We start from the raw sequence: 21,423 nt of genomic DNA, 5'->3' as shown, positions 1-21,423 counted from the left end.
AGGAAGTTTCTCTACACACCACTGGCCATTATTTCCTCTCTTCTTAAGACTGCCACATGTAACAACCAAATTCCCCTAATATGACATTACAGTATATTATATGTATATGTATATGTATATGTATATGTATATGTATATGTATATGTATATGTATATGTATATGTATATGTATATGTATATGTATATGCATATGTATGTGTATATGTATATGTATACAAACACATATAAAATTGAGTTGGAAACATGCAACTTTAACATTGAATAATGAAAGAAATGATACACTACAAGACAACAATACACTTTATTTTCAATTCCCTTCTACATTGTAAGAGATAGTCAAAATGACAACTCCTGATTGATTGCATGCATTAAATACCTGCAGATTCAAGAACTATCTGTATTCATTCAAACTGTATGCAGTCTATTAGAAAGAAAATATATTTGTGTAAGTCTGTTGTTATGGTTCATGGTTTTATGGTTTATTGCGCAATCCCTATGAGTTCTGTTCTCAGAAGAGTCACTGAAGTGATTATTCATTTAAACACTACTTTGTATGGTATCATTGCATTCTCTCAAATAACTTCCTGTTCACACATTGAAGTGTTAGATTATAAGTATTTTAAGTAAGAACTGGCCACAAAGTTGTCTTTATCAGTTACTATAAGCCCACATATTGAACCTGTAAACATTGCAGAGTGTACCAGAAGTAATTGCTTCTGACAATTCGCTGTTTAAATTCACAACAAAAACTGGTGCATTTTACATTAAAAACCTGCTCACTCTGGCCACTGTGAGCCTGGCTGATTCTTGCAACACAATTTTAAAAGGGGAAGTAATCTATTGTCTATGTTTCTATGATGATCGACAACAGTACCAGTACTATAGATACTGTTGGGTCTCACTGGCCGACTACATGTTTCAAGACTCTAAGAAAATAAGGGAGTCCTCAAGAAACCCTATCTCTCCAGAGTCTGTGGCACCCAAATGTGAACCCCACCCATGGACCCAGGTTAACAAAACTAGAGATCCCCCTCTTCTCTCTCCCCTCTCTTTCCTCTCATAGCTGCTGCTGGAGCAGCTCTCTGCTCTCTGGTGTGGCCTGCTCACAGCAGACACACACAGAACTATTTTCTTTACAGCAGAAGACGTGAGAGCCTGCCTAGGACTCAGTAACTAAGTTTTCTAGTGCCAGCAGCTCAAGTTAATGTTAGCGTGCTTAACACATGTTACATCCAGTAACTAGGCTTTGCATGCAACTAACCTCTTCCTAACCTGGCACCTTTAGCCTACACCAATTGGCCTTAAACAGAGAACCACACAGTTAAGAGGTTTAAAACCTAGCTTTGCACACACTGCTTCTGGCTGCACACGTGGTCTCAAGAAACCACATGGTCTGGTCTTTTGTCGGTGTAGTTCTCTTTGTCAGCCATATTTTCTGCATGCCGTGTGCTCAGTCACTGCGACTTCAGCCATCTTGCTATTGTTTTTTTATTTTTATTGTGAAATGTTTTAACTTGAAAAGATAAATTTAATTAAAATATAAATGTCTTTGTGAAAACTATTGCATCTGAAATGTAATGCTCATTAATTTCTGGAAATTATAAGAGAAAAACTTCTATTTAACATTCATGCAAATTCACACCACTTTAAAGGATAATTACACATTTATCGAGTCTGTCTTGAAACAATACCCCATACTGTATGTACATTAAAACCGTTTTTGGTTGCTGAAAATGTTCCTTCTGTCCATACTGGCCCTGAAGAGAGCCATTCCTCAATGTTAGAGATCACAATTCAAGGGATGGGGAACAAAATCTACAGTCCTCATTCTGAGCAAAAATCATCTTCCAAAGTTCAGCTGAGGCTAATAAGAGGCGTCTGCAGTCTAAGTTTGGCAAATTCAGTGGGAATGTCAAAAGTTACAGCTTCTTAGTATGACCTTCCCTCCTCTATGAGAATCATGAATGACTTTACAAAATTTCATAGCAATCCATCCAGTAGTTGAGATGTTTCAGTCTGGACCAAAATGGTGGTCTGACCAACCAGCTGTAAGACTGACAGACTCACAATGCCATCCAAAGAGCCAAGCTGCTAGCTAATAAAAATGAAAAAAAGACACCTCCTCCTTAAACAGGGTTATTGAAAAGGGTTCATTTTGCCTGAAGTAGAGAAGCACAGGAGACATCTAGAACGGACATTTGAATAAACCACAGGGACACTTTGGGCACATGCAGTACTTATCCTAGTTAAATAAAGGTATAAAATATCATTTCAACAAGGAAATTCTGTGCAACTTCGTGTCCATTTTTAGTTGCATGGATGGATTTGAACAGCCAGAAAGTGTAGAAGTGTGAAGTGTCCTGATTACTTCAGTTTACCTGAGGTCGAATTTTGCTCTTGAAGATCACTGCTCTGTGGTAGAAAGCTTACACAGTACTGTCATTTACACATCAGAATGACAATCAATCATGTCTGATGAGCAGAAGAAACTTAATCCTCAAGTGACTTCACTAAGCTGTACAGTCCTCAAATCTCACCCATTATATCCTTCACATTGGAATACAACGCAGCATCCTCTGCTTCCTCCTCTTCGGGCACACAATGTTTTATCTCCTCATCCTCCACTATCACGGACTCCTCCTCTTTGCACTCCAACACTTCATCTGGCTCTCCGCCACTGTCTTGCCCTTCCACTTTTTCTTCTCTCTTAATTTCAGCATACTCTGTCTCTGTGGTCTCTTGCTTCTTTGCTGCCCCCCTGGCACTTCTTTTTTTCAACACGGAGAAGTCAATGCTGGCGTACTCCGCGTCTTTTGGTCCACTATCGAGATCAGGGGCTCCTTTCTCCACCGCCTCAGCTCCATCTTTTGGTGCCTCTTGGTGGTTGGTCTGATCATCTTCCACTGCTTGACCAGCATGTATCTGTCAGGTATAACACAGAAAGTATGTGACTTAGTCAGCATCTGCTACAAGCTCAAAACTGTATACACTATGCATGAGATCTTACATTTACATTAATTCTAACCCTTTTTTTCCACGTCATACCATAACCTTTTAAATGTTTTAATGTTCAGCTCTAAAACACTAAAACTGGTGTCCATTTATTTTTTGTATGATTTGAAAATAAGTTTGAAGCAAGTCTTGAAACTTGTTGAGATATTGTAATCCATCACAATTTGTATCTGCTTTTGTCACAGTTGCATTACTGTTACATGTATGCGGCAATGCAGTGCAGTCTTTTCTGATCAGTCCGTACTTACAACTGCACTGCAAACCAACAAAAAGGAACCTGACCGTTAAAGCAGACATGGCTTTGACTTTGATAGTATATCAAATATTTGTTGGTATTGTTGATCCAACTAAGACTTAATGTTCATGTATCAGTTTTTCCACAGGGTATATGTTCTTGGGAAATCCCTCAAACATGCATCTTAAATACTACAGCATTCATTTAAAATAGAAGTAAATAATGACTAAATGGACTAAAGCATGTAAAAACACTGTGGTCATTCAAATCTTAAACCATTTACAGTAATATACAGGTAATTTTGAAGAAAATGTTATCAGTAACTATATATTAGTTACTGATTACATTTTCTTAGCTGAATTAGCTGAATAAATAATTATACCAGTGGATCCTCTTGGGTGGTCACCATCTCCAGGGTCCCATCCAGATTTCCAGAGCTCTTCTGTTTTTCTCTGGAGAGAAATAAATTAAAACAGCAATTACATGTCTATATGAGGATTATCCACAAACAAAACCAGAATGACTGAATTAATGGAGTCAATAGGGTACCTATGGCATTTCTTTGCCAAACAGCAAAGGGTTGCTGAAAGAAGTACCCCAGTCAAAAATGCAATGATGATGTCCAGCCGTGAAACAATTTTTAGTAAACTGGATTGACCTGGATTCAAAAGGAACACAAGAAAAAATATTGTTGTCCATATTGTTCTGAATGATAATATACTGTACATGCAACAGCTTATTTCTTTTTGACATCTTGCCCAAATGCAATGTAACAACAGTAAAAAAAATGAGGTAATAAAAATGTCATTTAGCAGTGGTCTAGAGTAGCAGAAGTGGTTTAGTTGAGAACACGTACCTTCTTGTTCTGGCGTGTTCATTTGGATGATGGTGAGTTTTTCTTTTGCTTCTCCATTTTCATTGCTGCTGACACACTCAACAGCAGTGTTACTGTGGTCTTTCACAGTTAGGGTGATGGTGCTGTTGACTGTGTGGTTTGACACAGTGGTAATGACAGAGTACTCATTGTGGTTCTTCATCAGCGGCCATTTGATGGTGGGTAAGGGAACCCCCTGACTGATACACCCACAGGTCAGAACTGCCGACTGAGCCACACATCCAGAGCCATTTAGGATCTTTGCAAACCCTTAAACACACAAGCAGAATCACATTACAGCAAACATACAGTAAGCTGATATAGAATGTGAACATAAACTTCCTTTCCAAGGAGATGAGAACAGTCTACTTACAAGTCACAGTTACGTCAACATATACAGTCGGAGTACTGTCCACATGTTTTGTTGTACAGATGTAACGTCCAGAATGTTCTGCTGTCACATTAGGGATGATAAGTGTGGATAGTCCAGTGTCGTTCTGCAAGTCAGCATCAATTCCATTTTGTAGGTTTGTATTGAGGCCAAGTTTAGTCCATGTGATCGGGGACGGAGGGAAACTTTCAACACTGCAGGTCAGATTCAGAGTGTCACCTTCCTTAACAATTGCATCCCCAGTGATTCCAGGTTTCTTCATATCTGTGGGATGGATTTAAAACGAAATCTTAGAATTTAAGATAAGATCTCTGGAAGAAATTAAATTGAAAAAAAAAAAGTATTGTGAATGCATGCATCATCTGCAAAAATGTATTTTTTGATATTACCACTGGAGGGCACCAACATCTCAAAAACGCTTTAACACTTAAACAGACAACCCAAGTTAATTTATTCCAAACTTGGGTTCAGTGAGTCTGTGAACCACCTGGAGGCATGCACAATGCCTCTATATGTCCAAGTGGTCAGAGCATTTTTGAAATTTCGAAATTAGAAACTAAAAAAAATAAAAAGTCCTGCAGTCATAAAATGAAATTAGAAAGCACAGACCATAAGATGGCCCCATATTTATTTTGAAGTGTCATGCTGTGAAAGTTATTCAGGATGAATATGTTGGACTTTAGGAAAGGTTTTTTTTCTGCACTGATTGAACTCATGGATTTTCAAGTTTCAGCTACCTGAATGAAGAAAACAACTGTCTAAGAGTACTATATAGTATACTTACATATCACTGTCACATCAGCTTCTTTCATCATGATATTGTTCACGTGTTTTGCTGTACAGATGTACTGTCCAGCATGTTCTGCTGTCACGTTAGGGATGATAAGAGTGGCTATTTCAGTGTCATTCTGCAGACAAGTTTCTGTTCCATTTTTCACATTTTTGTCGGAGAGTTTGGTCCACGTGATGAGAGACGGAGGGAAACTTTCAACACTGCAGGTCAGATTCAGGGTCTCACCCTCCTTCACACTTGTATTCCCAGTGACGTTAACTTCTTTCACATCTATGAGACAAAAGGGCATGTTATAAAATGTTATAGCACCCCTAAATCTCAAAGTTTGCTGCTGTGCATGGTATAAAATAAAACACAGTTCAGACCTGAGTTTTAGAAAATCATCAGAAATGACTTCAGAGAACATCTCTTAGCAAACATTTTAGATAGTAAAAATTACTGAGAAAACACAGGACAGTATGTGCTACTTACAGGTCACGTTCAGAGTCACCGTCTCCTCTGTAGTTGTGTCACCTGTGAAGCTGACCTTACAGGTCACATTGGTGCCATGGTGTTCAGCTGAAGAGTTAAAGGTCAAAGTTGAGCTGTGTCTCTGTGTGACAACAGCCAGATTCTCAGTCATGATGTCTCCTGTAATGTGAGAGTCATTCTTTCCTGTTCCTCTCCACATCCAGGTGATTGTAGGAACAGATCCAGAGCAGAGACCAGGAGCAGTGCAGGTCAATGTGGTCTGCTGTCCCTCAGTCAGTGGAGGAATCATCACTGTGGGCTTCTGACTCAGATCTAATGGTAGAGAAGTACATGAGTGGAATCAGGTCAGCAGCCTCAAGGTCATCAGTCACTTAAATTTGAGCTAAAATAATCAGATACTTTAATGGGGCAATAAGTAGGAGTTATAATACAACAGGAACTGCTTCAGTTCTTACTGGTCTCCCAGAGGCTGACAAGTGCCTCTGTGGAGTAATGCCAAACATTACTTCATGGCCAGTTAAGACCATAAATAATCCTTAAATGTTGGTGCAGTTCAGAGGCACAACAATAAACATAGTGACTGTACATATTTACTTTGTCTTCATACCTTTGACAGAGACAGTTGTTCTAAAAGAGAAGGTTAATCCATTTGGATTCCCAAACTGGACACGATTAACTCTGAGTTGATATGATCCAGAATCTGAAGCAGTGAGGTCATTGATGACGATGCTGCAGTTCTTTTGACTCAGGTCAGACTCCAACAGTGACACTCGTCCTTTGAACCCAAGCTGACCTTTTATGTTTTTCTTGTTTGTGTGGAATATTATGTCAGAATCACCACATCTTTGTCTACTTGGTCCACATTTGTACCAAACTATATGTTGGGTTTTGAAGCTATAAGGAGTAGTGAAAGAGCACGGTATCACAACACAGAGTCCAGCCTCTGCTGTTATTTCTCCTTCAGTAAGAGTGATACAGTATCCACCATTCTGACAGTGTTGTCTTTCCCTCACGGATGCACCTGGTATTGCAAATAGAAAGAGAAAAACAGGGACAGAAGATATTTAGATGACATTGCCCCATTATATTTAATAAATTATGAATACTACAACTATGATGTTTCTGTTTTATATAACTGTGTCTTGTCTTGTGTTGTCAGCAGCATTGAGCAGACAACCCAAATAAGGTTCAGCATTTAATGTTATTTCTTAATCCATCATTTCTTTGGTAAACAAAAGATTGATTTCAATAATATATCCCAGAGTTTCAAAGTAAGTCACTAGATGCTGTGAGTAATGCTACTAATCAGCTGGTGAATTCAGGGAGGAAAAAACTAAAATACTTATCATTTGAAAGCACTTCAGGAAAATACATTTACACATTTATTCTGGCAAATTATTGCTGACTATTTTGTTCATATTCTTAATGCTGGCATCAAAACAAGATGACAAGAAAGATCTATACCTGCATTGCTGCCTCTAACAGAGAAGAGCAGAGTCGCCCAGATGAGAACAAACATACTAATTCAATGCTTGAGACAGTCGGTCTCTCCCTCCACAGGACAGCTTTCACACTGAAAATGCAGTAAACGTGCAGGAAGTTCAGCTGAAACAAAGGAAACTCCACAGCTGACATCACAGATCTTAACAGAGGATGTTGAACCTTAAATTATTCCACAGTTGTGAGATTAACACACTTTACGCAGGGCTGTGATTACACTAAACATTTTTCAGTGTGAAACACTTTGTGACATCTGTTCTATAAAGATCCTATCCTAATCTTTATAAAAAACATAATGACTGTTAAACAATAAATATCTTTAATCCCTGCCATATTCAAAGGCCCCTGTCAAACTTTGGGCCCCTCAATCCTTCACTGAATGCACTAACTGTTACAAATACAATCTTTAATCCTCCCGTCCCCAAGCACCCTCTATCCAGCACAGTCCACCTTAGTAAAGTAAGGTGGACTGTGCTGTGCTTTACCTACACCTTGTTTCACCAGCAAAGCCAGGAATGTGGAAATGCATTTTTATGATATTAGAAAAGAATTTACATTCGGAAGTCAGGAAAACTTCAATTAGTCCAATTTAGAGTGTAAAGAGATGTTTTAAAAATGTGTTCAATGTTGTGTTTTACCTCTTTCTGTCTCTGGCGGTCTTGTCTCCACAGTCTCTGCTGAGTGTTTCTGAGATTTCTTTCCTCTTTTTGCAACAGTGAAGTTCCCTTTTTAAAGGGAAGTAGTGCAAATGTGCAATTTTCTTCCAAGAAAATCTTTTTATCTTGATGAACCGGAAACCAGTACATGTACTGAATTACATGTTTTTTGTGACTAATTGTTTTGAAGTGTTGATTCTGTCTGACTGTATGTCATACCATCTTTTTTTTTTAAAAATCACTACAACAATGCACAACATGTACAAGACATATTGTACATTGCTGTAAATGCACCGTCCTACTGGCTAATATCTGCAGTGCCAGTTGAGTAAAGATGGTCAAATGAACATTAGTCATGTATCAAAAAGATAAGAGTTGTCTCAGTCAAACTGCATTCAACACCAAAAGACTCACCCTGTTTCCCCATTTTAACAACATGCAGCATCTTAGGGAGTACTTCTGCATTTATGTTTATTTATGTTTTCTTTTTATTGTGCAATATCTATCGATACTATTCTCAGCAAAGTCCTTTTAGTATATGCATCACTTTGTTGTCAGTATTTCTGATAACTTCCCAGTCTCACTTTAAGGTGCTAGATTATAACTATTTTAGCTAAGCACTGGATACAATTCTGCCTCAATCATTTACTGTATGCCTGCATACTGACCACTGCAGAACCTGTAGACATGGTAGAGTGTGTTATAGGTTAGAAAGACTTGCTAATACACACTGTCACAATCAATTCTGAAAACTTGATTTATGAAAATCTTAATAAAATCACATCGATCCAACAAAGCAGTTTGACCCAGAACATCTCAACACCGAAATAGTACACGGTCTCTGGCAGAGTTGTCCATTTCCTGATTTTAAAATAGGTTCAATGACATTAAACCATGACAAAATATGCAGGATGCAAGAATGGCTTCCAAATATAAGGCATATATATGGTAGGAGCATTTATGCAAAATGAAGTGACTGAAGAGGTAGAGGCATTTCTTCAAAATTAGGGTAAAGAGATTATTTTGTGTTATTACTAGCAGTGATACAGTATAGTGAGACACATCCTCAAAAACAGATAAAATTGTGGCATATACAGTAACCTGCTGATACTGCAAGCAAACCTTTTTAAATTTTAAGTGTCTTGACAACTTACTTACTACTACCTACTTACTCAAGTAGACCTAGAGGCATTTCTTCAAAATTAGGGTAAAGAGATTATTATGAGGCCATTTTTATTCATAATAAGAATGTTTACTTTTGATATTTTCAGTACGTTTTGCTGATAATACTTACTGTACATACTGTCACTTATCTGAAAATGTCTTTCATCACTGCAACTACAGTAATAAATGTTAAAACAAGGTATCTTGAGTTAGCTCAAAGCCCCGCATGTCCTGTTGATTGTGCAAAGTGTGTTAACAAAAATTGTATCAACAACAATCACACAACAAACTGTATATGCACACACACACATGGCATGGCTGGCCATTTGAGCATCAGGAAAGCCACAGTCAGGCAGGAACACGTGTCTGCCTCACCTACTGGTATTTAAAGAATTTCTTCATGTTGGCAAAATGTTCAGTAACAACGTCATATTATGTCCCAATGGACTTGTGGTCCTCCAACACAAAGGTCCCACTGATATTTTGGCCAGGTTATTTAGTTAGTTAAGTGTCCACTCTTCTATTTCAGAGCTGAGAGCATTACCGATATGGATAAATTTTAAAAATAGGCTAATTGTTTCATTTGAATGATATTGCTATCTATTACATTTTGATTAAAATAAAGACTTCCTGACCATCCACAGCTGCATGAAGTTACCAATCAAGAGAAGCCAACTTCACCTGCTGCCTTCAGCAGACTTGACCTGACTGCTTCTAAAGTAGTGCAATACCCTCTTTTCACCACAAATATTGACTTACACGTGTCGGCTGTTGCAATTCAGATGGGGCGCTGTTTTACCAATTCAAAGAAACTCAATGAAAACATGATGACTTTGACAGAATGTTTAAACCATTTCTCAGTCTACCTTTAGGTGTGAGTGTTTTGAGAAAGTATTGATAAATAATTTCTCACTTGAGTCCTTAGTTTACTTCACCTGCATAAATTGAAGTCAATGAAATGTAAATAAAAGAAAGCAGCTGTACAATGCAATTGGTCACTCTTAATCAGCTCTTCCATAAATTCTACTTTAACGGAGCTTATATGTTTGGAGTTTTTGTTGACATTGTCAAAAAGGTGACAATTCTACTTTATGTTTATTATTGAGGTCATAGAAGGTGGTGGTGGTGTACTGAAGTGCATTATGTTGAAAAGTGTTCCTAATATTTTGCCCACCCCATTAACATCCATTACATGCATACTATCTATTTGTCCACACAGACATAGACACAGTATGGAATTAAAAACTTAAACTATCTAGCTGAACCATGGATGTAGACATTCATACAAACTGAATGATGATGTTTGAGGAGACATTTTATTAATTTCAGCGCAATAAACCCTTCAATGAAGCTGCCCAAGAGCCTAAAGACACTCAGTTCAGAGGGTGGGCAATAGTATCATACTCTGTTTTCTTCAGTGACATATATGTTCTGTCCTCTTGATTTGGTTTCACCTTTCTTCTTGTGTTCCTTTGGAGAAGAAGAAAGAGCGAGTTATGATTTGTTGTCTGAAAGTCTCCAATGTATTTACAAAGCCTTCATAATATAAAATACAGATGTAGTCATATACCAAAGCAACATCATGTAGATTTTACTGAAAACATTCACACTTTAAGATACACCCAGTGCTCAGGGAAGGACCATACTGTCAGTCCTGCAATGTTGCACAGGTTGTGGTGTACAATATGTGGTGACTTTATTAGCTATGTAACCAGTGTGGTCTGTATTGAAAGGCCAGGAAATAAGCATAAACAAACCTATAAGAAAGACCTATAATTGTTCCATGATGTATTGTGCTTTGGATAGCAAAATTGCATAAAAACACAATATGATCATATCATTATGATACCTAACCGTATCTCTGTGACAGTCTATGCAATTGATTTAATTATTGTCCGACTGTAAGCCCAATTAGCCCAAGATCTCAGAACTATTTTTCAAGTCTCTAAAACAAATGCATTAAAATCGGCCTTTAAGTCCTGCAGTCAAAACGTGAAATAAAAATGCACAAACCATGTGATGGCCTCAAATGTATTTAAAAGATGCAAGGCTGTGAAAGTTATTCTGTATGCATTTGGCAAGTCATGCAAATTGTAGTTTTCTTCTCTGAACTTAGATTTTCAGCTGATAACGATGAGCACTTGGAAATTGTTCTATTAAAAAAGTTCTACTATATGTACTTATATTTTACTGTTATGACAGCCAGATTAGCAATCAATGTCTTCTCTATTTGCTTTGTCTTCATACCTTTAACAAAGACAGTTGCTCTTGATGAGAATGTAAATCTGTCCATCCTCCCAAACACTCTGAGTTGATATTGTCCAGAATCTAACTTGATGAGTTCATTGTGAAATTCATCATAATGAAATAAAATGGTAAAACAACACAGAGTCCAGCCTCTGTTGTTATTTCTCCCTGATACAGAATCCATATTGAAAGTCTTGTCTTCCACACATTGATGCACCTGTTTGCGGAAACAGGGACAGACAATATGTAGACTTTGACAATACCCCATGATATCTGATAAATGATGAAGAAAGGCTACAACTATGACTATTTCTGTTGTACATAACTGCTGTTGTCAGCAGTGTTGACCTGACAACATAACAGAATGTCAGTGTTTTGCATATTTCTTAACACATAAAAACAAAGGAAGCTCTACATTCATACAGGAAGTTGCATGTTAAGTTATTCCATTGTTGCTTAATTAAATTTGTCCACCGCTTTACCCAGTATGTGACTAATCTGATACGAAGCAGTTTGTGAAATATGTTCTAGGAAGTGTGATATAACAGTTCTAATGCAATACATACATACAGACCAGACAGTAAGCAACAATAATAATAAGGAGGAACTAATAATAATAATAATAATAATAATAATAATAATAATAAAAGTAATAATAATAATATAGATCACTTTTCAAAATCCAAGTTGCAAAGTGCTTCACAAGGCAGCAAAATAAAATAGACAGGTCACACCAGGTTTTAAAAAGAAAAAAAAAACAAAAAAACTATTTGGTGTATAAAAACCAATTCAGTGTAGGAAAAAAAGAATAGAAAAAACATTTTTAAAGGAGATAAAAGATGGTATAAAAAAATCAGGAAATGCTCTCTGATGTATCTATGTTTTAAGAAGAGACTTAAAAGAGATCATCAAGTCAGCCAACCTGACTTCCTCGTGCAGATCGTTCCAGAGCCTCGGGGCCCTGACTGCAAACTTTGGAACAGATAAAAGACCTCTGCTTAAGGATCTCAAAGTACATACTGGCACATACAGTAATAAGAGGTCAGTGATACACCAGGAAGACAGGCCATGAAGACCCTTAAAAGTAATCCGTAAGATCTTAAAATCAATTCTAAAACATACTGGGAGCCAGTGTAAAGAAGCTAAAACAGGAGTGATGTGAACAAAATTGGTCCCAAAACTGACCCCTGAGGCATACCACATTTAACAGAGGAAAATGAAGAGACATAGTTGTTCACAGAGACACAGAACCGCCTATTCAACAGGTACGATGAAAACCATTCTAAGCTTGTACCAGATATCCCCAACCAGTGCCTCAGTCTGTCTAACTGGATGCTGTGATCAATTGTGTCAAAGGCTGCACTAAGGTCCAGGAGTGCAGGGACTCAGCACATGCCATCATCATCAGCCATTAAAAGGTTATTTGTAACCTTGATCAGGGCAGTCTCCGTTCTCTCATACTTCCAGAAACCAGACTGAAAGTTTTCAAAAATATTATTATTTTCCAGTGCAGAGAGAAAATGCTTACACACTATTTTTTAAATATTTTTCTAAAATTTTCGATATATAAGGCAACTTGAAATTGGTCTATGGTTTTGAGGGAGGGAGGGGTCCAGCCCAGGTTTCTTTGGGTTTACACAAGAGGTTCTAACTGACTCCACTTTATCAGTAAAGATAAGATAAAAACATTTCACAATTAACAAGGAGGGGCTGGATTTACTAGCTGATCAACAGTTTTAAATAAAAGTCTAGTTTTGTGTTGATGGCAGAAATAAGTTCTGAAAAATCGTGTTCTTGCATCCTTAATCATATTGCTGTAGTGTAATAGCAACTCCTTCATAATATTGTAATATACTTGGAAACCAGATTTTTTTCCATCTGTGTTCGGCTTTCCTACATTCCCTTTTACGGCTGCAAATACTGTCGCTTATCCAAGGCAGCTTTCTTTCTGAGGACTTAGACCTAACCTTAAGAGGTGTAATAATATTTAGTGAAGACAATTAAAACGTCGGCCATTTCAGTGGTGTGGGAATATTCAGACAGGTGTGGACTTTGATTATCAAACAATGTGCAGAGCTTTGAGACACTTTGCTCATTAAAGATGCGAATACACAAGGAACAGGGTGAGACAGTATTAATAACTGGTGATTCACAGTTAAAAACTTTACATTTGTGATCGGATACAGTCATATCCAGTAATTCTACAGAGGATGTTTTGACACCCAAGGTAAATAGAAGGTCCAATGTATGACCATGGTTATGCGTTTGTCTCCACACATAATGTTTAAAGTTAAAAGAAGTAGCGATGTTTAAAAAATCAGTAGCCTGAACATTACTGCAGTCATCAACATGGATATTAAAATTGCCACAAAGAACAACTCTGTCATAATTTAAAACAAGATTGAATAAAAATTCAGGGAGTTCTGCTAAAAAGCTGCCAGTTGGTTTTGGGGGACAATAAATGATAACAAACATGATCGGATGAAAACCACCAAGTTTAAAAGTAAGAACTTCAAAGGAAGAAAATTCATCACAAGGTCTTTGATAACATTTGAAACTCTTCCTGTAAACACTCACCAGGCCCCCACCACGACCACTGACCCTGGGTTGGTTGAAACAATCATAGTTTGGAGGACACAGTTCAACAAGCTGGCCATGACCATTAGTTTGCAACCAAGATCCAGTTAAAAAAAATAAAATCTAAGTTTGCAGATGAAATAAAATCATTGAACATGAAAGTCTTACTGGATAGAGATCTCACATTGAAGAGTGCTATTTCAAGTGTATTTATGCTGGGAGCAGAAGCTGATGCATTTGTCCAAATCTTTAATAGATTATTCAGATTTCTGTGTGGGATGTGCTCATTTCAATCGATAGACCTATGTGTTATGATTACAGGAATATCAAAACTTTGTGAAACAGCACTAGGAAGAGACGGACAAGACGGACAAGACGGAGACAGTAGACCAGAGGAAATATTAAGTGTAGAATTACATTGCCTGGGGAGGTGGTAGTAGGCCCTCCTAACCACAAGGGGGAGATAGTGTGGTTTGTAGGGGAGGGAGAGGTTTGCTGATGGAGACTAGAAGTGACCAGGAGTGGACAAGCGATAGAGGATGGTCAGGGAGAGGGAGAGTTCCAGATTGAGTAGAATAAATTGTCAGTTTAAGTGCATGCGCCCAGGCCATTGGAGTGAATGCCATCATGACGGAAGATGGCTGAAAATTTCCACAAGAGGTTAAAATTGTCACGTCCTACCGGGACTTTTTCTGTTTTTTGGACTCTTTGTGTTTTTGTTTTGACTTCCTTGGTATTTGTTATCCTTCTGATGCCCTCAGACTTTTTCTGTTTTTAGTTGGACTTTTTGAGGGGCTCTTTCATTTGTGTTGCATTTGTTACCTGGTTTTGGTTTTCTCTGTTCCCTTGTGTGTTGATGTGTTTTTTGTGTCACCTGTTTGTTTACTTTAGTTCCTGTTTTATTTTGTAATATTTCCTCCTTGTGTCTGGTCACTTTACTTTCTGTGTTTGATTATTTCATGTGTCTCACCTGTGTCTCGTTTCCTTCACCTGTGTTTCATTTGCAATCACTCCTTGTGTATTTATAGTCCTGTTTTCAGTTCGGTCTTTGTCAAGTTGTCTGCTTCTGTTCTGCTTTTGTCCTGCTTCTATTCAATGTTCCTGTGTCGCCTGCGTTCTGGTTTGTTTCCATGACTTTTTGCTTTTTCATTAAAAAATATCTGAATCGGATTGTCGCTGTCTACCGTCTCTGCATTTGGGTCCACCTGCTCCACTCACCCACCCTGACAAAAATTGTGAATAAAAGCTGTATTGCAGTCTGTACAGGTTAACTGCAGCCAGGTGTGGAGGCTAAGAGTGCAGCTAAAATGACCCATGGAGAGGGGGGAGGGGACTGGAGATAAAGATTCATTTACCGTGGACAGTAAGGGAGTCAGTGAGTTTGATGTATTGTAGTATTTCAGATGTCTGATTGGGACTGTCATTGTAGCTGACATGAACGACAACATCCTGGGCAAGAGGGTGTTCGGCCAGGATGCTGGGAATTTTTTCCAAAATAGCGGACACCTTAACTCCTGGAAAGCAAAATGTCACCACAAATTTTTTCTTAACATTCCTCACAATGGAGTCTCCAATAATGAGCATGGTTGTGGGGGGGAGTGGTCGGTGGAGAAAAGAGCAGCTGCCATCCTAAAAAAAAAAAAAAAAAAGCCAGTGCTAGCAGCAAATCCACTTGTGGCGGGCTGTGCTGACCTTGAAGCTTGTAACTTAAAATCTGAGCATCCGATAACTAACATCTTTTACCTTGTTAAAACATATAGATAAAACAACCAAGATCTAAAAATGTAGCATAAAATGTAGCTTAAAACTGGATAAAAATGTCAACTTATGACAGAGCTTCTGACAAAAAACGCAGACGCATTTTTTTTTATAGAGAACTTACACTGTAGTAGAAGTATTTTTAACCACCCGGTACCTATTCTAATATTATGGATTGCAGTTTGACCATTCATAGGCTATAGTATTGACAGAAACACATAGCTTTATATTTCAGTTCTAAATATTTATAGTGAAGCTAAAATTAAATACATTTTTCTGTTTCTTCAACTAATTGAGAAACTACATATACATATACTGTATATCAAATTGGTCTTTATTGACACCAACAATTACACATGCCACACTGCAAAGATAATTTCTTCCTTTTCAAGGAGACTGTACAGTCTGCATTCCACATGTTGTCAAAGATAAAGGTACATGAATGAAAAAAGTATCGCCTGCACACTTACTCCAAGCCACAAACTTTAATCACATAGGACAACATTTCAATCATACTCGGATCTTCGTCAGGTCAAATGCTGACGCTTCTTTTTAACAGCCTTGCACATACATGATGTGTGTATAATTACTGTCCTACAACTCAAAGACAAAGGTGCAACCACAATTTCATCTCATATATTGTCACAATCAGTTTTGAAATATGGATTCATTTGACATGAAAATCACAATTTTCAGATCTTCAGACTCATTGAGGGTTTAAAAAAACACCTGCATTGCAGAACCAGCCCTTCATATTGAAGCGGTGACATGCAGTTCACTAAAGAAGAGAATGGAAGGAGAGCATCATCTCCAGTAGAAATCCCCAGACTTTGGTAGGCAGAGTTCTCCGATTGTCAGGTATCGCAAGACTACCAACATGTTAACAGATATAAAACTAACATAGAGTTAAACAACAGAATCTTAAAAAGCAAAAAATTACATCAGTACACAATAAACTAAAAAAATCAAAAAACATACCATAACACCTAATTACAACAAAAACAAATGGATGACAAATCAATTTGTCATATAATTTCATTATAACATTTGTCACAATAAAGGAAAAATATCACACTGTACAATGCAAAATATAAAAATTACAACAAACAAACAAACTAAATGATACATGCAGTGAACAAAATTCTCCTTCACAATCAGTTTCAGTGCAAGAAATAATTTAGTGAAGCAATCTGAAAGTCATCTCAGTAGTTTGTTATTGTCAGTTCAGAGGGGGGGCAATAACATCATACTCTGCTGATTGGTCTATTTTCCTCAGTGACATGTACGTTCTGTCGGCCTCATTCGGTTTCACCTTTTTTCTGGCGTTCCTTTGGACAGAAGAAAGAGTGAGACATGATTTGTTGTCTGAAAGTCTCCAGTACATTAACAAAGCCTTCAAATTATAAAGCACAGATGTGGTCACATACCAAAGGAACATCACGTAGATTATGCTGAAGACATTCACACTTAGAGATACACCAGCAACGGCCCAGGGAAGGACTGCGCTGTCAGGTCTGCAATGTTGCACAGGACCTACCATAAGAAATGACACAATGTAGATTGTATAACTGTTCTAGTAATATGGTTGTGCTGTATTCTTTGTGGCCACTTATTCAGCCACATAACATAATTTAGGCTGTGAGTCACCTGTACATGCAACAGCTTATTTCTTTTTGACATCTTGCCCAAATGCAATGTAACAACAGTAAAAAAATGAGGTAATAAAAATGTCACTTAGCAGTGGTCTAAAGTAGCAGAAGTGGTTTAGTTGAGAACACGTACCCTCTTGTTCTGGCATGTTCATTTGGATGATGGTGAGTTTTTCTTTTGCTTCTCCATTTTCATTGCTGCTGACACACTCAACAGCAGTGTCACTGTGGTCTTTTACAGTTAGGGTGATGGTGCTGTTGACTGTGTGGTTCGACACAGTGGTAATGACAGAGTACTCATTGTGGTTCTTCATCAGCGGCCATTTAATGGTGGGTAAGGGAACCCCCTGACTGATACACCTACAGGTCAGAACTGTCGACTGAGCCACACATCCTGAGCCATTTAGGATCTTTGCAAACCCTTAAACACACAAGCAGAATCACATTACAGCAAACATACAGTAAGCTGATATAGAATGTGAACATAAACATCCTTTTCAAGAAGATGAGAACAGTCTACTTACAAGTCACAGTTACATCAACATATACAGTCGGAGTACTATCCACATGCTTTGCTGTACAGATGTAACGTCCACACTGTTCTGCTGTCACGTTAGGGATGATAAGTGTGGATAGTCCAGTGTCGTTCTGCAAGTCAGCATCAATTCCATTTTGTAGGTTTGTGTTGAGGCCAAGTTTAGTCCATGTGATCAGAGACGGAGGGAAACTTTCAACACTGCAGGTCAGATTCAGAGTGTCACCTTCCTTAACAATTGCATCCCCAGTGATGCCAGGTTTCTTCATATCTGTGGAACAGTTTAAAATAAAATCTTAGGGTTTCAGATAAGATTTCTGAACCAGTGACTTGTTAAGTCATACTGAAATTTAATATATATATATATATATATATTATAATTGCATACATGCATCATCTGTAAAAATGTATTTTTTGATACTACCACTGGAGAGTGCCAACATATGTGCTACTTACAGGTCACATTCAGAGTCACTGTCTCCTCTGTAGTTGTGTCACCTGTGAAGCTGACCTTACAGGTCACATTGGAGCCATGGTGTTCAGCTGAAGAGTTAAAGGTCAAAGTTGAGCTGTGTCTCTGTGTGACAGCAGTCAGATTCTCAGTCATGATGTCTCCTGTAATGTGAGAGTCATTCTTTCCTGTTCCTCTCCACATCCAGGTGATTGTAGGAACAGATCCAGAGCAGAGACCAGGAGCAGTGCAGGTCAGTGTGGTCTGCTGTCCCTCAGTCAGTGGAGGAATCATCACTGTGGGCTTCTGACTCAGATCTAATGGTAGAGAAGTACATGAGTGGAATCAGGTCAGCAGCCTCAAGGTCATCATTCACTTAAATTTAAGCTAAAATAATCAGATACTTTACTGGGGCAATGAGTAGAAGTTATCAAGAACTGCTTCAATTCTTACTGGTCTCCCACAGAGGCTGACAAGTGCCTCTGGGGAGTAATGTCAAACATTACTTCATGGCCAGTTAAGACCATAGATAATCTTTAAATGTTGGTGCAGTTCAGAGGAACAACAATAAACATAGTGATTGTACATATTTGCTTTGTCTTCATACCTTTGACAGAGACAGTTGTTCTAAAAGAGAAGGTAAATCCATTTGGATTCCAATACTGGACATCTTTAACTCTGAGTTGATATGATCCAGAATCTGAAGCAGTGAGGTCATTGATGACGATGCTGCAGTTTTTTTGACTCTGGTCAGACTCCAACAGCGACACTCGTCCTTTGAACCCAGGCTGAACGTTTCTGTTGTTCTTGTTTGTGTCGAATATTATGTCAGAATCATCACATCTCTGTTTATTTGGTTCACATTTGTACCAAACTGTATGTTGGATTATGAAGCTATCAGGAGTAGTGAAAGAGCACGGTATCACAACACAGAGTCCAGCCTCTGCTGTTATTTCTCTTTCAGTAAGAGTGATACAGAATCCATACGGACAGTATTGTCTTTCCCTCACTGATGCACCTGTTATTGCAATTAGAAAGAGAAAAACAGGGACAGAAGATATTAAATGACATTACCCCATTATATTTAATAAATTATGAATGATGTTTCTGTTTTATATAATTGTGTCTTGTTTTGTGTTGTCAACAGTATTGAAAAAACTAAAATACTTATCATTTGGAAGCACTTCAGGAAAACATATTTACACATTTATTCTGGCAAATTATTGCTGACTATTTTGTTCATATCCTTAATGCTGGCATCAAAACAAGATGACAAGAAAGATCTATACCTGCATTGCTGCCTCTCACAGAGAAGAGCAGAGTCGCCCAGATGAGAACAAACATCCTAATTCAATGCTTGAGACAGTCGGTCTCTCCCTCCACAGGACAGCTTTCACACTGAAAATGCAGTAAACGTGCAGGAAGTTCAGTTGATGAAAATGAAGCAAAGGAAACTCCACAGCTGACATCACAGATCTTAACAGAGGACGTTGAACCTTAAATTATTCCACAGTTGTGAGATTAACACACTTTACGCAGGGCTGTGATTACACTAAACATTTTTCAGTGTTAAACACTTTGTGACATCTGTTCTATAAAGATCCTATCCTAATCTTTATAAAAAAACATAATGACTGTTAAACAATAAATATCTTTAATCCCTGCCATATTCAAAGGCCCCTGTCAAACTTTGGGCCCCTCAATCCTTCACTGAATGCACTAACTGTTACAAATACAGTCTTTAATCCTCCCGTCCCCAAGCACCCTCTATCCAGCACAGTCCACCTTAGTAAAGTAAGCTGGACTGTGCTGTGCTTTACTTACACCTTATTTCACCAGCAAAGCCAGGAATGTGGAAATGCATTTTTATGATATTAGAAAAGAATTTACATTCGGAAGTCAGGAAAACTTCAATTAGTCCAATTTAGAGTGTAAAGAGATGTTTTAAAAATGTTTTCAATGTTGTGTTTTACCTCTTTCTGTCTCTGGCAGTCTTCTCTCCACAGTCTCTGCTGAGTGTTTCTGAGTTTTCTTCCCTCTTTTTGCAACAGTGAAGTTTCAGGAAGTTTACACGTCTAATGACAAATTTGCACTTTCAAGACTGAATAATACATAACAGAAAATGCACAATGCACAACATGTACAAGACATATTGTACATTGCTGTAAATGGACCGTCCTACTGGCTAATATCTGCAGTGCCAGTTGAGTAAAGATGGTCAAATCAACATTAGTCATGTATCAAAAAGATAAGACTTATCTGAGTCAAACTGCATTCAACACCAAAAGACTCACCCTGTTTCCCCATTTTAACAACATGCAGCATCTTAGGGAGCACTTCTGCATTGATGTTTATTTATGTTTTCTTTTTATTCTGCAATATCTGTCGATACTATTCTTAGCAAAGTCCTTTTAGTATATGCATCACTTTGTTGTCAGTATTTCTGATAACTTCCCAGTCTCACTTTAAGGTGCTAGATTATAACTATTTTAGCTAAGCACTGGCTACAATTCTGCCTCAATCATTTACTGTATGCCTGCATACTGACCACTGCAGAACCTGTAGACATGGTAGAGTGTGTTATAGGTTAGAAAGACTTGCTAATACACACTGTCACAATCAATTCTGAAAACCTGATTATGAAAATCTTAATAAAATCACATCCATCCAACAAAGCAGTTTGACCCAGAACATCTCAACACCGAAATAGTACACAGTCTCTGGCAGTGTTGTCCATTCCCTGAATTTAAATGACATTAAACCATGACAAAATATGTAGGATACAAGAATGGCTTCCTAATATAAGGCATATATATGGTAGGAGCATTTATGCAAAATGAAGTGAATGGAGAGGTAGAGGCATTTCTTCAAAATTAGGGTAAAGAGATCATTTTGTGTTATTACTAGCAGTGATACAGTATAGTGAAACACATCCTCAAAAACAGATGAAATTGTGGCATATACAGTAACCTGCTGATACTGCAAGCAAACCTTTTTAAATTTTAAGTGACTTGACAACTTACTTACTACTACTTACTTACTCAAGTAGACCTAATGTACTTTTGAGGATTTTTCATTAAAAAAACTGTAATTAACTCATAAAATACTGC

The 21,423-nt window shown here is 37.8% G+C and overlaps 1 protein-coding gene across 4 annotated transcripts; it reads right to left on the bottom strand.

The window, feature by feature from the left end:
- Positions 1 to 317: 317 nt before the first annotated feature.
- LOC137191032 (sialic acid-binding Ig-like lectin 5) lies at positions 318 to 20,535 on the bottom strand. 4 transcript variants are annotated; one of them, XM_067600827.1, is made up of 10 exons: positions 20,287 to 20,535; positions 19,603 to 19,711; positions 6,384 to 6,797; positions 5,777 to 6,088; positions 5,297 to 5,575; positions 4,495 to 4,776; positions 4,104 to 4,391; positions 3,797 to 3,905; positions 3,630 to 3,699; positions 318 to 2,922 (listed from the first exon to the last, which is right to left on the bottom strand). In XM_067600827.1, exons 2-10 carry the CDS (start codon positions 19,655 to 19,657, stop codon positions 2,527 to 2,529), a joined length of 2,205 nt encoding a protein of 734 aa, XP_067456928.1. In that variant the 5' UTR covers positions 19,658 to 19,711; positions 20,287 to 20,535; the 3' UTR covers positions 318 to 2,526. The 4 variants fall into 4 exon arrangements, with proteins under 4 accessions (XP_067456928.1, XP_067456927.1, XP_067456926.1 ...); XM_067600826.1 differs by lacking the exon at positions 20,287 to 20,535 and having other exon boundaries at positions 19,603 to 19,972; XM_067600825.1 differs by lacking the exons at positions 19,603 to 19,711; positions 20,287 to 20,535 and adding an exon at positions 7,241 to 7,399.
- Between the last annotated feature and the right edge of the window lie 888 nt (positions 20,536 to 21,423).

The sequence above is a fragment of the Thunnus thynnus genome, chromosome 10, assembly GCF_963924715.1.
Source record: "Thunnus thynnus chromosome 10, fThuThy2.1, whole genome shotgun sequence".
Classification (NCBI taxonomy): domain Eukaryota; kingdom Metazoa; phylum Chordata; class Actinopteri; order Scombriformes; family Scombridae; genus Thunnus; species Thunnus thynnus.
This window is presented reverse-complemented; position numbering and strand designations above follow the sequence as displayed.

Excerpts from the sequence above, each read along its gene's own strand:
- LOC137191032 (XM_067600827.1), bottom strand. The coding sequence starts at position 19,657 with ATGTTTGTTCTCATCTGGGCGACTCTGCTCTTCTCTGTGAGAGGCAGC. Across the intron at positions 6,798-19,602 it reads TGTGAGAGGCAGCAATGCAG|GTGCATCCGTGAGGGAAAGA; the intron begins GTATAGATCTTT and ends TTGCAATACCAG. Across the intron at positions 3,700-3,796 it reads TTGGCAAAGAAATGCCATAG|AGAAAAACAGAAGAGCTCTG; the intron begins GTACCCTATTGA and ends ATTTCTCTCCAG.